This window comes from Hyla sarda, chromosome 8 (genome assembly GCF_029499605.1).
Source record: "Hyla sarda isolate aHylSar1 chromosome 8, aHylSar1.hap1, whole genome shotgun sequence".
Lineage (NCBI taxonomy): Eukaryota > Metazoa > Chordata > Amphibia > Anura > Hylidae > Hyla > Hyla sarda.
The window spans coordinates 204862934-204878183 of NC_079196.1; the positions used below are offsets into that span (position 1 = coordinate 204862934).

At 43.5% G+C, this 15250-nt stretch overlaps 1 protein-coding gene across 1 annotated transcript; it reads right to left on the reverse strand.

Moving 5' to 3' along the window:
- Positions 1–14056: 14056 nt before the first annotated feature.
- LOC130285460 (RAC-gamma serine/threonine-protein kinase-like) lies at positions 14057–14849 on the reverse strand. The gene is made up of 2 exons (XM_056536879.1): positions 14723–14849; positions 14057–14635 (listed from the first exon to the last, which is right to left on the reverse strand). Exons 1-2 carry the CDS (start codon positions 14794–14796, stop codon positions 14263–14265), a joined length of 447 nt encoding a protein of 148 aa, XP_056392854.1. The 5' UTR covers positions 14797–14849; the 3' UTR covers positions 14057–14262.
- Between the last annotated feature and the right edge of the window lie 401 nt (positions 14850–15250).

Below are 15250 nucleotides of genomic sequence, written 5' to 3' on the forward strand. Positions count from 1 at the left end.
ATTTTTTATTTTCACGAGGGGTAATAAGAGAAAACACCCTCAAAAATTTCTAACCCCATCTCTTCCGAGTATGGAAATACCTCATATGTGGATGTAAAGTGCTCTGCGGATAGACTACAATGCTCAGAAGAGAAGGAGCGCCATTGGGCTTTTGGAGAGAGAATTTGGTTGGAATAGTAGTCAGGGGCCATGAGTGTTTAAAAAGCCCCCATGGTGCCAGAACAGTGGAACCCCCCCCCCTGCAGATGTGACCCAATTTTGGAAACTCACCCCTCATGGAATGCAATACGGGGTGCAGTGAGCATTTACACCCCACAGGTGTCTCACAGATCTTTGGAACAGTGAGCTGTGCAAATGAGGGGGGGGGGGTGTATATGTAGTGTTTTACTTTTTATTTTGTATTAGTGTAGTGTAGTGTCTTTAGGGTACATTAACACAGGCGGGAATTCACAGTGAGTGCAGCAGCTCAAACTTGTAGAAGGAAGCTCACTGTAAACCCGACCGTGTGAATGTACCCTGTCCTTTCCAATGGGGGGGGGGGGGGTTCAAACATCCAGCTGTTGCAAAACTACAACTCCCAGCATGCACTGACTGTCTGGGCATGTTGATAATTGTAGTTTTAATTTATCAACTTTTAGAAGGCCACAGTGAAGATCACTTACCAGTGATCTTCACTGTAGCCTCCTACACCGGCCTGCCTCCCTCCTGCTGCTGCCTGATGTCTCTGTCTCCTCCTCTCCGTTGCCACCGCCGCCGTTGGTCCGGTAAGCCAGCCATATCCCCCCACCCCCGCTCTTCCCAGACTTTAATCAGTGGGCAGAGCAAGGGAAATTAACTTCAACCCTTCCGCCCCCAACAGGCGGGGGATAGGAGAAGGTGGCACCCCTGCCACCTCGCTCCTATCCTTTAAAATGGTAGGAGCTGTCTCGGACAGCGCCGATAACTCTTATTATTTATATGTATATGAACTAGGTGTTCATATACAAATTCTTGGCTCTTTATTGGGATCAACAGGATAAAACAGGCACAATGAAACCTCTGACGCGTTTCACTCAATAGTGCGCTTAGTCATAGAGTGGTTTCTTAATACACAAAACATGTTAAATTGAGTGACATGATGCATTTAAAAGCAACAGCTGGAAAACATGGTCCGGATTCAAAGTCAGTAATATAACATTTTCAAAAAACTTATAATCACATACATTTATATCACATATGGTGGGATACAATTTCAATCAAATGTTTACATACTTTCAGTATACAGTAATCTGGTCCAATCTTTGATTTAAACCCTGTGCGTGGATCGTTTTTAGAGAAAACATCCTAAATGTTTCCCTGTTTAACAGGTGTCTTCTCATGTCTCCAAAACCCGGGGTTTTCTATTGATTTTTTTCTATACCTTTTACACTGAGGGAGCTGGTATTGCCTTCGTGAACTTCCAGAAAATGACAGGTTAATGCTGAAACCCCTATTTGAACACCTTCTATGTCTGAGACGTGATGTGATGAGGGAAGTTATCACACCGGGTGTGAACATAGTCCCTAGAAGAGGACCGACTTTAGGTTCAGTACTCTCGCCTAGCATGTATCGAAGCAGAGAGAGGTGTTTCTGCTATGCTTTTAAAACCACCTATTTTTAGTTTTCATTATTTTTAATCATGTGAAATTTTTTTGGGACTTTGATATATTTTTGGGGGGGAGCTGGAACCTGCACGTATTTTGTTATAGAAGCAGAGGCAGCTCCGGTCAGGAGACTACACAGTGATGTATCACCTGTGGGTTTATGGAGAAAACTAATCAATCTACCGTATTTATCGGGGTATACCACGCATTGGCCTATAACACGCACCCTCATTTTACCAAGGATATTTGGGTAAAAAAAGTTTTTTACCCAAATATCCATGGTAAAATGAGGGTGCGTGTGTGCGCGTGTATACCCCGATACACCCCCAGGAAAGGCAGGGGGAGAGAGGCCGTTGCTGCCCGCTTCTCTCCCCCTGCCTTTCCTGGGGTCTAGAGCCCTGCTGCCGGCCCTTCTCTCCCCCTGGCTATCGGCGCCGCTGCCCGTTCTGTCCCCCTGACTATCGGTGCCGGCGCCCCATTGACGGCGCCGATAGCCAGGGGGAGAGAAGCGGCGCCGACAGCAAGGGGGAGAGAAGGGGCAGCGGCACCCATTGCCGGCGCCGCTGCCCCGTTGCCTCCCCCCATCCCTGGTTGCATAATTACCTGACGTCATGCGCCGCGCCGTGCAGCGCATAGCAACGACGCAGGGGACGCACGCCGGAGGACTGCAGCAGCGCGGACCCGACCCAGGTAATTATGCCACCGGGCATGAGGGGAGGCTGTCGGCACCGCTTCTCTCCCGGGGGGAGAGAAGGGCCGGCAGCAGGGCTCTAGACCCCAGGAAAGGCAGGGGGAGAGAAGCGGGCAGCGACGGCCTCTCTCCCCCTGCCTTTCCTGGGGGTGTATCGGCGTATAACACGCACATAGACTTTAGGCTAAAAATTTTAGCCTAAAAAGTGCGTGTTATACGCCGATAAATACGGTACATCGTATGTTACCAATGTGTCATATCCCATAAAAAGCTACATAAATTGTAACACAGAATATGTGGTATATCTATAGTATATGTACACTATGCCGAATGCAAAATGTGGGATCCACAAGTAATCAATTAGAAGGCATGTCTTAGACATAGAAGGTGTAAAAGTAGGGGTTTCAGCATTAACCCATCATTTTCGAGAAGTTCACAAAGGCAATACCAGCTCACTAAGTGTAAAAGGTATAGAAAAAATCTATAGAAAACCCTGTGGTGGAGACATGAGAAGACACCTGTTAATCAGGGAAACATATTTGATGTTTTCTCTTAAAACGATCCACCCACGGGGTTTAAATCAAAAATTGAACCTGATTACTGTATATTGAAATTATGAACACATTTGATTGAAATTGTATCCCATCAATAATAGAATATGGCACTCTTGATCGATGTAGGTGCACAAGTAGGATCCCACTCCTTAAATTTATAAGACAAGAAACTTGGCACTCAAAGGTTGCAGTTTAGGGGATTTATTTCATATGCAATCCACAAGGTAAATGGATAACGTTTCGGTCAAATATTGACCTTCCTCAGATCATGGATTGCTGCAGAGATTGAGGACGTCGGCCTAAAGCCGTGGAACTTGATGTGACAGCCGTCGCTGTACGAGTGACGGCTGTCGCATCAAGTTCCGCGGCTTTAGGCCGACATCCTCAATCTACGCAGCAATCCCTGATCTGATGAAGGTCAATATTTGACCGAAACGTTATCCATTTACCTTGTGGATTGCATATGAAATAAATCACCTAAACTGAAATTGTATCCCACCATATGTGATATAAATGTATGTGATTATAAGTTTTTTGAAAATGTTATATAACTGACATTGAATCCGGACCATGTTTTCCAGCTGTTGCTTTGAAATGTATCATGTGACTCAATTCCAAGAGTATTTTAACATGTTGTGTGTATTAAGAAGCTACTCTACGACTAAGCGCACTATTGCGTGAAACGTGTCATAGATATCATCGTGCCTGTTTTATCCTGTTGATCCCAATAAAGAGCCAAGAATTTGTATCTGAACACCAACTGCTGGACTCTAGTGATGACGTCACAAGGGCTGGGGCTAAACAAGAAGAAGCACGGAACCAACAACGAGATGGTAAGTATAATTCTCTTCACTATATACATTCAACAGCCATATAGATGGCTATACAGTGTATGTACCCTCCTCCCCCCCAGCAAGGATTTTACTTCTTGCTGGACTGAACTGTCCTCACGGCTGTCATCTGTGAGCACAGCTCAGCCCCTACATTTTCAGATTTGCACAAGCCAACACCTCCATGCGTTACATAGATAGAGCAGTGCAATGCTTAATTTCCCATGTAGAGGCGCTGAAAGGAAACGGAAGATTCCTGCATGTTGGTAAAATTATATTTGGATATCTATGTTCTCTGTATACATATATATATATATATATATATATATATATATATATATTGTCTAACTTTAGATGGTGTTGGCCGGTTTTATCTAGTTTCAATTAACCACTGTCCTAGTCCTGGCCAGTGCCCAGAAGGTGGAAAACTATCCAAATGATCTTGGTAAATAATGAGGTTTTTGTTGGATAACAAGCTTTTTCTATGATAAGGAAGAAAGTGTACAAGGAACCCTGTGATTGGTAATAAAGTTATACATCATTATCCACCGGGGTTTCCTTAGCCAATAAGCTCACATTTAGAGTGTTGCCATATAAATGGGCTGTAATCTATTTTGGGGTATGATTTTCTTCTGCAGAGCTGTTTCTCTGCATATAAGAGAACATCTACCTGTATTGATACATGTGAATTAAATCTGTCTGCTAATCAACATGGCTGGAGTTGACTGATCACAGGCAGAAATAGATCCTAACAAATGGCCCTTTGATTGCCGGAAACAAAGAGTGGACTTTTGGTCTAATGGTACTGACCAAAATACTCAGTGAGTATTGAGTCTTAAGTCGCTGAGGACAAAAGACCCCCAGCTCAACAGTAGCTGTGAAACAGGGGCTGGTAGGTATCGGGACCCAGGCCCACCTTCTGGTTCCGGACCTGATTGATCCAGTCCTCCAAGTCGTCTGAGAGGTAAGACAGACTGTTTTTCTTTCTCTCTTTCTTTCTCTTTGCTTGAGGTGATTTCAGTATTGCACACCAGCACTATTGTTGATTGCATAACAATTGGTGACATAGTGCCTAGATACTCCTTGACAGTCCACTCCCCAAAAAATTGTACCCCCATATTAGAGGCATTTTGCAATGATTATAGTTTAATTCATATGCTTTACTTTCCTCTATAACAGGCCCCCTGTTCCTCTCCCTATCTCCCCAGTCCCCTGACATCTTCCTCGGTGTGATGACGTCAGCCTACCATTTCTTTCAAAGTGGTCCAGACAAGTAACCAGTGGCTGCCATTCTCCCCCTGGAGAACTGCTAAGTGCCCCTGGGGGTATTGTACCCCAGGCTAAGAACCACTGAGATAGAGATATCTAGATAACATGGGCCGAAGAGGCTTTCTTGGCGTGCAGCCTAATATAAATAGACACTATCTGTTGTCCTGGACAAATAACAAAAAGATTGGTACCTGATAGAGATATTGAGTTATTTATTCTGTACAGTTGTAGCTACAAGTAATCTAAAAAGATTACAGAAAACTACTTTTTGCTGTGCAGCTTGCAGTCTCACAGAGGAAGGGAATGTATTCTACTAGTCTACAGGTTTCTTCTCTTTTTATTCCTCCAGCTGTTGACAACCCGGGGGTTCATTTGTCTTTCCTTGCTCCTGTTATTTTTGGAACACTTCTGTTATTATTCTTTGTGTACGTCTTTATTTACTACTTTGTCTGTTATATAAGTTCGAGAGGGGTTATTCCTGTTTTCTACTTCACTCTTCAGACACCTAGAATAGATCACGATGGGGAATAGGTCATAGGTCTTGTAAGGGATCTGCTTGCACTAGTTTGAGTTGCTGCCGCATTCCACCTGCTCCTTTAGAGGGAGATAACAAAATTCATGCATAGCAAAGATCCAAATAATGTCAAATACTGTAATAAATGAGAGAAGTAGTTTGGGTTTAATAATAGATTGACTGTACAATAATGGCACGCTTCATGTGGTAGGATTAAAGAATAGAGTCTAACAGAACAAAAGAAGCTTGGGTATGGGGCACTGGCTGGTGCAGGGAAAGAACCACACCAAGTCAGATCTAACAAGAGAAAATAAATAAAAAATGTCCCTAGTGGATGATGGAGATGGAAATATATTTTTTTGCTGTACATCCACTCCAAGAGGCAGCCCCACCCTATGAGAAGGTGCGGCCTCCCCAAATTCGGGAGGCCATAGTCATTCCCACTTTTTTCCAAGTCTATCCTGCCAGAGTAGACCCCCCCCTGAACAAAACCCAGTAATTTATACTTTTGTGGCACCAGTTACCACAACACCTCAAGGGCGGCAGAAACATCCTACCTGAGGGAGAGTGTTCCACCACTCCCAATCTCTAGTGACTCTGAGTCCAAATTATCGGATGATGAGAGCAGGAACTCGGACTTAAGTGCCTGTACCCCTTGTATGGACCACACCATGATAGAATCAGTGGCCAAGGGCCTATGGGTTATCCCCAGACTTTTAGACAAAAGAGACTTAAAAAGTGTAAACTAAATAAATAATAAATTAGGCCCCAATGTATTTGTAAAAGCAAAAAGGGGATAACAATACAGTTATAAGCTAAAAGGCAAAGAGAAATGTAAAGGTGACTGCATGTTTAAGAGGTTGCAAAACACTATGCTACAGAAGGCGCAGAGGAAGGTAGGATTGGACGAGGTGAGAGTGTTTATGTAAGTGATACTGTGGTACAAGAATGTAGAAGAGTCCAAAAAGTTTGTTGGAACAGTGAACAGTGTTAATACTTCGTTCAAGAATATACTGAAGGAGTCAGTCGGGACCACAGGGGTCCCTTGGATCAATGAATAGCGTAATAATAATAATAGTGAATACTTTCCTTTTTAAAACTGTTAGTATAAATAAAAAGTGTTATAATCAGGGGTCAAGTCCTGGAAAAAAAGTGTGGGAACTCACCCAAGATTTCCACTTGAAGGATGGTCCTGCGTTCCTGCAGGACTTGAGCCCTGGTTATAATGAATCATTTGAAACTAGCAAAAAGATAAGGAAAATCCACGTGGTATTAATTAAATGTTATTGCATATATTTGCATAATTTTATCCTTTCATACTTGTGAATGTATGAAGAGCCCTTTGTGTGTGTCCTGTTATTATGTTATCTCTTGTATATGATTTTTTGTGTTTGCAGTCTTTGTGTTATCGGTTGTTACAAAAGAAGAGAATGCTTGCAGATGATGCTGTGAAATCTGTAATTATATCTACTGTATATACAGCACTTGCTATATCTAACATGCTACATTATTAAGTTAGCATTGTATTTCCGTGGTGATGGAAGACATAAAGTCAAACTTCTTTCTGCCATGTGTTATGTGAGATATGATATACAGTCATGGCCATAAATGTTGGCACCCCTGAAAGTGAGTATTTCTCACAGAAATTATTGCAGTAACACATGTTTTGCTATACACATGTTTATTCCCTTTGTGTGCATGGAACTAAACCAAAAAAGGGTGGAAAAAAGCAAATTGGATGTAACAATTGTTATTAGAACAATGCAACGCGTTTCACCGCAGGTGCGGCTTCATGATGAAGCCGCACCTGCAGTGAAACATATTGCATTGTTCTAATAAAGCCATCTTCCTACCTACTTGACGTGTCTACTTCCAGCCAGCGCCATTGAATCCCACCACCTCCAGAAGTCTCCTTCTGCCATTATAACCATCAATAAGCTTCTTACACCTCTCAGACAGAATGTTGGACCACTCTTCCTTTGCAAACTGCTCCAGGTCTCTCTTATTGGAAGGCGCCTTTCCCCAACAGCAATTTTAAGATCTCTCCACAGGTGTTCAATGGGATTTAGATCTGGACTCATTGCTGGCCACTTAAGAACTCTCTAGCGCTTTGTTGCCATCCATTTCTGGGGGCTTTTTGACATATGTTTGGGGTCATTGTCCTGCTGGAAGACCCAAGATCTTGGACGCAAACAGGCAGCAAAACAACCCCAAAACATCATTGAACCTCCACCATATTTCACTGTAGGTACTGTGTTCTTTTCTTTGTAGGCCTCATTCAATTTTCGGTAAACAGTAGAATGATGTGCTTTACCAAAAAGCTCTATCTCGGTCTCATCTGTCCACAAGACATTTTCCCAGAGTGTAGTCTTGCTTTTTTATGTCTCTGTGTCAGCAGTGGGGTCCTCCTGGGTCTCCTGCCATAGTGTTTAATTTCATTTAAATGTCGATGGATAGTTTACGCTAACATAGAGCTGGGCGGTATGACCAAAAATGTGTATCACGGTATTTTTGTAAGTTATGGCGGTTCCACAGTGTTTAACAGTATTTTCCACCGCCCCCCACAATCATATGACCCACGGGCGCTGCTACTCTAACCCCCCCAGTTTATCAGCCCAGCGCTGCGCTGTCCCCCACATCGGGGAACTAATCATATGTCACCTCGTCCTCCTGTGAGTTGTGCGCTGCCGCTGGAAATCTTTAATGTACTACATATTCCTTGTGCCCGGGCTGCAAAAATAAACAAAAAAAAATTTACTTTAACTCACCTTCCCACGTTGCTCCGATAATGGCCTCACGCTGGGGATGGGAACGTCACAGAGCCGTCAGCTGTGGCCTGTGATAGGCTTAGCGCACTGTCATGTAAGAAGCCGGTATTTGGTATAAACTGGTATACCGTCCAGCACTCCCTGCAGCAGCCCGCATTCTATGCGAAGCTGCGTCTGTAGTTTCGGAAACCACCGGGCTTCTGAGACGGGGACGTGAGGTTACGCCACGCCCCCTCCATTCATGTCTAGGGGAGGGGGCGTTGCGGCCGTTAGGCCCACTCGCATAGAAATTAATGGAGGGGGCGTGGCTTGACATCACGTCCCCGTCTCGGAAGCCCGGCGGTTTCCAAAACTGCTGACGCAGTTACGCATAGAATGCGGGCTGCTGTAGGGAGATCACGGGTGGGTCCCAGCGGCTGGCCCCCGCAATCAGACATCGTATCCCCTATCCTTTAAATAGGGGATAAGATGTTTTTGCCCGGAATACCCCTTTAAGTCCTTTTGAGATGATGTATGGTAGACCATATAACATACCTTTGTTACCAAATAAGACACATATTGAGGGGGGCAGAGAGAAAATTAGCAGAATATATGTCCATGCTGCTGGAGCAGAAACAAATTACCAAGTCTATTCCATTCCAGAAGGAGGATCCATAGAAGAAGAAAGAAGTTTAACATTTTAGACTGGGTCCTCATAAAAGTCATCAAGAAGAAACACTGACATTCACCTAAGTAGAAGGGGCCTTACTAAGTCCTACTAACCACCCTACAGCAATAAGGATAGCTGAGAGGAATTCCTGGATCCATCAGTCTCACTGTAAAAAGGATCTGCAGGCAGAGCAGGGTGAGAAGGCTGAAGGAACTCCAATAAGTCCGGCTACAAAGGGAGATTCTGCATAAGGCAGAAACTGTCTCAAACCGGTGAAGCCTCCAATACCCTACCCCTTGGAGCTCCTCAGCTGGATAGGATGATAGGGACAATGCTTGTGGTGAGTCTGGTGGGAATTCCAGGAATCTTCGGAAGGATAATCTCCAACCTTTACCAGAAACACCATGATTAGACACAACTAACAGACTGGGTGATTGTAGGTAGGCCTCTCAATTTGACATTCCCAGAGGGAACCAGTTGTACAATACTAGTAGACAAGTGTCAGTTGATTGAGAGTGGGGATTTAAGACAGACAAAAGCAATAAGAAATAGTAATATGTATGTGTATATATGTGGCGAAGCCACAGGGTGTGAAGGTGACGTGTATGGGGCATATGTTGTAGCTTAGGGGCAAGGTGTTATTAACCCCTAATGTTCGTGATGCCAGGGCGTAGTTTTCCTGGTAACCACCCGAACGGTAGTACCGCTATCCCAAGGTTAGGCAGGGTAATAATAGTCCAAAACCAGGTTAGAGTTAACGGTAGCTTTACTGGGGTAGACAGATGGAAATAGTCTTTACAGCTAGGCCGGGATCCAAGAGAGGTGGCCAGTAACACAGAAGAACCTCGCAGCTTGCTGGGACTTGTAGTGAATTTAATAGACTTTAGTTCAGCCATGCAGACATAGACTTGACATACTGGCATGTGGCTGTAGGTTAGGCTTGAGGCCTAACCTACAGCGTAAGAGCAAGATTGTAATGGCTGCCCCTCTTATAAAGGGGGGCTGAGCCAAAAGCCTGTGGGTCAAGCTGTAGGTCACCTGGTTAGCTGGTGCTCTCTAGGTAACATAACACATCATGTGAACACATTATCATGTGACAACTCAAGGGTCCTTAAAGGTCCTTAATACATAATGCACATAACACTAAATACAATATATATTACTATGGGGGAGACATTGCAGGAGAGCCCCTAGGACACAGAGGGACTCAACCTGACAGGGCCTAAGGACTGTACAGGACTATATCCCATACTGAGACATCACACACACATTAATATATATATATATATATATATATATATATTTTGCGCTCTATTTGGGAAAGAACGTGACCTATGGCAACAAGCCTTGTGTACGACATTCATAAGTGACAATATTACCTACTGACTATACAATGTTTATGTATAGTGACCAATGATACAAAATACTACAAATTCACAGAAAGTCTCTAATCCATTCTCAGGATGTCTTGTAAATATCACTCATCTGGAATTGCATAATGATACATTTGCTTTTACTTCAGATGCAGAACTTATGTTGTCATCTACCTGGCACGTACAGGCATTAGACATAAGCAGGGGGTTAAAAAAAAAATTCTTGACTTAACAATACACCCAATGATAGTGTTTTTTTTATATTGTTTATACTCTTGGCTATATCTAATTGTTATGTATTGTGCAAAATCAAGAACTCAGGGGTTATACCTCTGTCTCAGATGGACTTGATGAGAAAATGGTGATTATATGTGTGAGCTCTATCTTCTTCCTAGTGATGAAAAGTGGGGTTCCTGCCAACAGCATGTTGAATACTAGCATTCAATCTGCTGGTGAAATATAGTCATTGGGATATTCAGAAGATATGGCAAACAATATAATTGAAGGGGGGATTAATCTTATGGGAACTAAACAGTTAATATCCTTAAAGGACAGATCCAGAAAGTTTAAATTGATGATAAACTGTTCCAAAAAGCATACAAACCTGATACTAACACAACCTGTCATACATTGAGTTTATTGTTTCCTCAGGTCCAGAGATCTCAAATACCCCCAGCAGTCACGGCATTTCCTGGCAAATTTACTCTCATTGCACTCCCATGGAATGAGAGAGGTACAAACCTGGGATCGTTGCCTGATGACTACTGTATGGAGAGGATTAACAAAATAGGGAAACATGGTGGCTGGGTTAGGGCTGACGTCTGGTGGTTATGCGGAGATAAACGGCTAAGAGCTAGGATCCCAGCCAATGCCGAGAGGATTGTGCTGTGGTTCAACTGGCTATGCCCCTCCATATCCTGTAGCGTTACCCTGGAAAAGAGGCCATTCACGTAGCCAATGGGAAACCTCTCCTAAGGGGTCTTTTGATTCTCAGGTGTACATTGACAAGATAGGGGTTCCACGTGGAGTGCCTAATGAGTTTAAAGCCAAAGATCAAGTGGCAGCAGGGCTTGAATCTCTGTTCTTTTGGTGGAGTACTATAAACAAAAATGTTGACTGAATAAATTACATCTACTATAACCAACAGAGGTTTGTAAATTATATAAGGGATGCAGTCAAAGGCTTAGCAGAATAATTGGCCCCCACCTGTTTGATGGCCTGGCAAAATAGGATGGCCCTAGATATAGCACTGGCAGAAAGAGGAGGGGTCTGCAAGATGTTTGGCAGTATGGGTTTTACTTTTATTCCCAACAATACAGCTCCTGGAGGAATTGTGACCAGAGCAATTGAAGGAATGACTGCATTATCAAATGAGATAGCCAAGAACTCAGGAATAAGTGACCCATTCACCGACTGGCTTAAGGGATGGTTTGGAAGATGGACGGGATTAGTGATGTCAGCCCTCATCTCCATTGCAATCATGTTGGTCATCTTGGTGACCTGTGGATGTTGTTGCATTCCCTGCATCCGAGGACTATCTCAAAAAAACTGATTGAGACTGCTGTGACAAGAACTATATACCAAACTATTTCTCCAGAAGAAAAATGCCCATGATGATACTCCCTTTCTATGAAGCAAAGTCCAAAAACCCAGCTGAGGAAGGGTCTTATGCTGAAATGAACTGAGAGAGTGAACATAGATGTCAGAGGAGGGAATGTTGGCAAAATTATATTTTGATATCTATGTTCTCTGTGTATATATATATATATATATATATATATATATATATATATATATATACATTGTCTAACTTTAGATGATGTTGGCCGGTTTTATCTAGTTTCAAATAACAATTGTCCTAGTCCTGGCCAGCACCCAGAAGATGGAAAACTATCCAAATGACCTTGGTAAATAGTGAGGTTTTTGTTGGATGACAAGCTTTTTCTATGATAAGAAAGAAAGTGTACAAGGAACCCTGTGATTGGTAATAAAGTTACACATCATTATCCATCAGGATTTTTTTAGCCAATAAGTGGAGCTGTTTCTCTGCATGTAAGAGAACATCCACCTTTATCGATACACGTGCATTAAATCTATCTGCTAATCAACACGGCTGGAGTTGACTGATCACAGGGAGAAATAGATCCTAATACTGCAACTGATGTGATAGCTTATCAACAAGAAGTAGAGTGGAGCTGAAAATCCCCTCAGGTTCTGTTTACACCAACTTTAGGGTTTACATCTGACATATACAAATGTATGAGATTTTTTTTTACATGTAACTGGACAACCCATGAAGATCCACAGTGTTAGGCTATATCCACACATGATGGAAGACACGTGTCCAAAACCACGATAATCTCGGCCACATATGTGAACACACATTTTAGACGCATGCGTTTGCCCACATGTGTGGAAGCTTCCCGGGTGAATAAAATATTGGAGCCAATACAACATTTATTAAATGAACGTCTGATGGAAATAAAGACAAGCACACAAAGATGTAGGGGGCCAAAAGGAAGACATTTATTTATAGATATGAGGGAGGGGTAAGAGAGGATTGTGTTTTATAATTTTTAAGACTACTATTATATATGTGGGTATGTGTATATTGTTTATCTGTTTTTTGGGTTGTTTTGATCCAGAGGAAGGTGAAAACCCCCTGTGAGGAAAAGGCCAATTGTCTCATCAGGGGGGAAAATTCCTTCCCGACCCCAAATATGGCGGTCAGAATAATTTCCAGGATCAAAAGCCCATGCCTAATCTAAGTAATTTAGGGAGGGGGGGGGGGGGGGGAGAACACTAAGGAAATAAAATACATTTTAGGCATGTGTACTAATCTAATGTTTATATTTGTGTAAATTTTAGGGTAGTATATTATGTTATTTAACCTATTAATGGCTGTGTTGATCCAGAGGAAGGCAGACCCATTTGTGAAGAATGGGCCACTTGTCTTATCAAGGAGAAAAATTCCTTCCCGACCCCAAATATGGCGGTCAGAATAAATCCCTGGATCAAGCCAATATCTAATCTCCCTGTGTATGTGGTCTATATGTAGGTGCCTATACCTCTTATGTGGTCTATGTGTGAGTTCCTATACCTATCATGTAGTGTATGTGGATGTGGTGTGTGCACTTTTTACCTAGCCTGTGCTGAGGTGAGTTCAGGGACGATAGCCTTTCTGATAGATTCAGCGCCCCAGGACTCCTACACATGGTTATTGTTTCTGAATTCACAGAATAAAACTGAGCACAGGCTGCTCCAGGGGGGCGTAGATGGTCTTCGGGCTGAAGTGATGTTAGATGCCAGCCCAGGATTGGAGGATGCCAAGTCAAGGTCCTGGGGCAGCAGCAAGATGACATAAGTGCGGCATAAAGATGTTACGGAGAGAGAATGATGTTCTGTGGCAGCTGAGGTGTCATACAGCAGCAGAGACGTTGGCATGGGTAAGGAGGCTGACAGTTCTGGGCAGTAGCCGTGGGCACATTCTGCAAGGCATAAAATGTGTTAAAAGCTTATACTGAACCATCTAGTTTTGTGACATCACATATAATGTACAGATATAAGTGTTATGTGTGTATAGAGGACACTCACCAGATGGTATTGGATTGCTTCATAGTGCACATCTCCTCCACCTAAAGGGAAGACAAAGTCATTGTCAGAGATAGAAGATAAGGACAAAGATGATGACCCCAAGTTAAGAACATAATCTTATAAGCTTTAACCCCAGAGGAGGAGGATCTTACCTTTCCCAGCTTGGTGACCGATAGTCAAAGCCGAGCATGGGGTGAAGGGTTATGGTGTCCGCCGGCCACTGCCGATCTTTATTTTGCAGAACTGTCTGGAATGGTATGCATGGTGGTTCTACTCTCCTCTCCTCCAGTTCCTCCCAGCCAATGATGGAAAAGAATGGATGCTTTCTGATGTTACCGCACACACCCAGGCGCATCTCAGGAGCTTTGCACAGCAGCTTCATGATGAGATGTTTCAAATCAGCATGCAGCCCAGGTGGAAATTTTTGGCTCCTTCTTGGTGATGGCTTTGAAAGACTTTTGCATGGACAAGCCGATGTAAAATGGGGAGCGTCCTGTTGCCATCATGGACACCACAATCCCCAGGCTCCACCAATCCACTGCTGTGCCATAGTCCTTCCCGAGATGCACCTCAGGGGCCATGTAATAGAATGTTCCTGTCACTCCATCGATCTTATTGGAGGAGGTGACCCCATCCTGGGCCAGTCCCAGGTCAATGATACGGATGTGGCCTTCTGCATCCAACATGAGGTTTTGTGGCTTTAGATCTCGGTGGACGATGTTATGTCCATGGAGGAACTGGAGGGCACACACCATCTCTGCTGTGTAGAACCTGATGGCGAGAATAGAGAGTCATCTCACTAAATCCTTCCCTAGAAATTCCCTATGATCCTGTTATGCTGGGATTGTGGACTCTTACCTTACATTGCCGATGTTCAGGCTGCCGCACATGCTGATCAGATTATTCAAGCTGCCACTGGACAGATACTCCATGATGAAATACACGCGTTCCAGAGATTCATGTGCGGCATAGAGGTGGCAAATAAATGGACAGTCTCTGGTCGCCTGGAGTATCCGCCGCTCTCTCATGATTGTATCCTCATTGTCCCTCTTGTTGATAATTTTGACGGCCATGTAGATGTTTCGGCCGGGGACTGATGCCAGGACCACCTGAGAAAAACAAATGGAGAAGGCTCATTAACCCCTTTCCAAACCCTGAAAGATCTGATCGTCATGGATCGGGTAAGGTTGTATGGAGTGGGCTCCTGACTCAAGCCCACTCTATGGATAGCAGCCCCCGACTGACTTTAGCAGCCAGGGTCTTCTGCTAATAACTGGTGTGTGGTGATCACTGCTCACTGTTATTAACATTTTAGATACTGATGTCAACGTTGACAATGATATCTAAGGTGTAGTTGCAAGTGTCATTGGTATTTTAGTGGTTCAC

What these genes read in the sequence shown, in the direction of transcription:
- LOC130285460 (XM_056536879.1), bottom strand. Translation starts at nt 14,796, where the DNA reads ATGGAGTATCTGTCCAGTGGCAGCTTGAATAATCTGATCAGCATGTGC. An exon ending in CTGAACATCGGCAATGTAAG is followed by an intron (nt 14,636 to 14,722) that starts GTAAGAGTCCAC and finishes TCTCGCCATCAG; the next exon opens with GTTCTACACAGCAGAGATGG.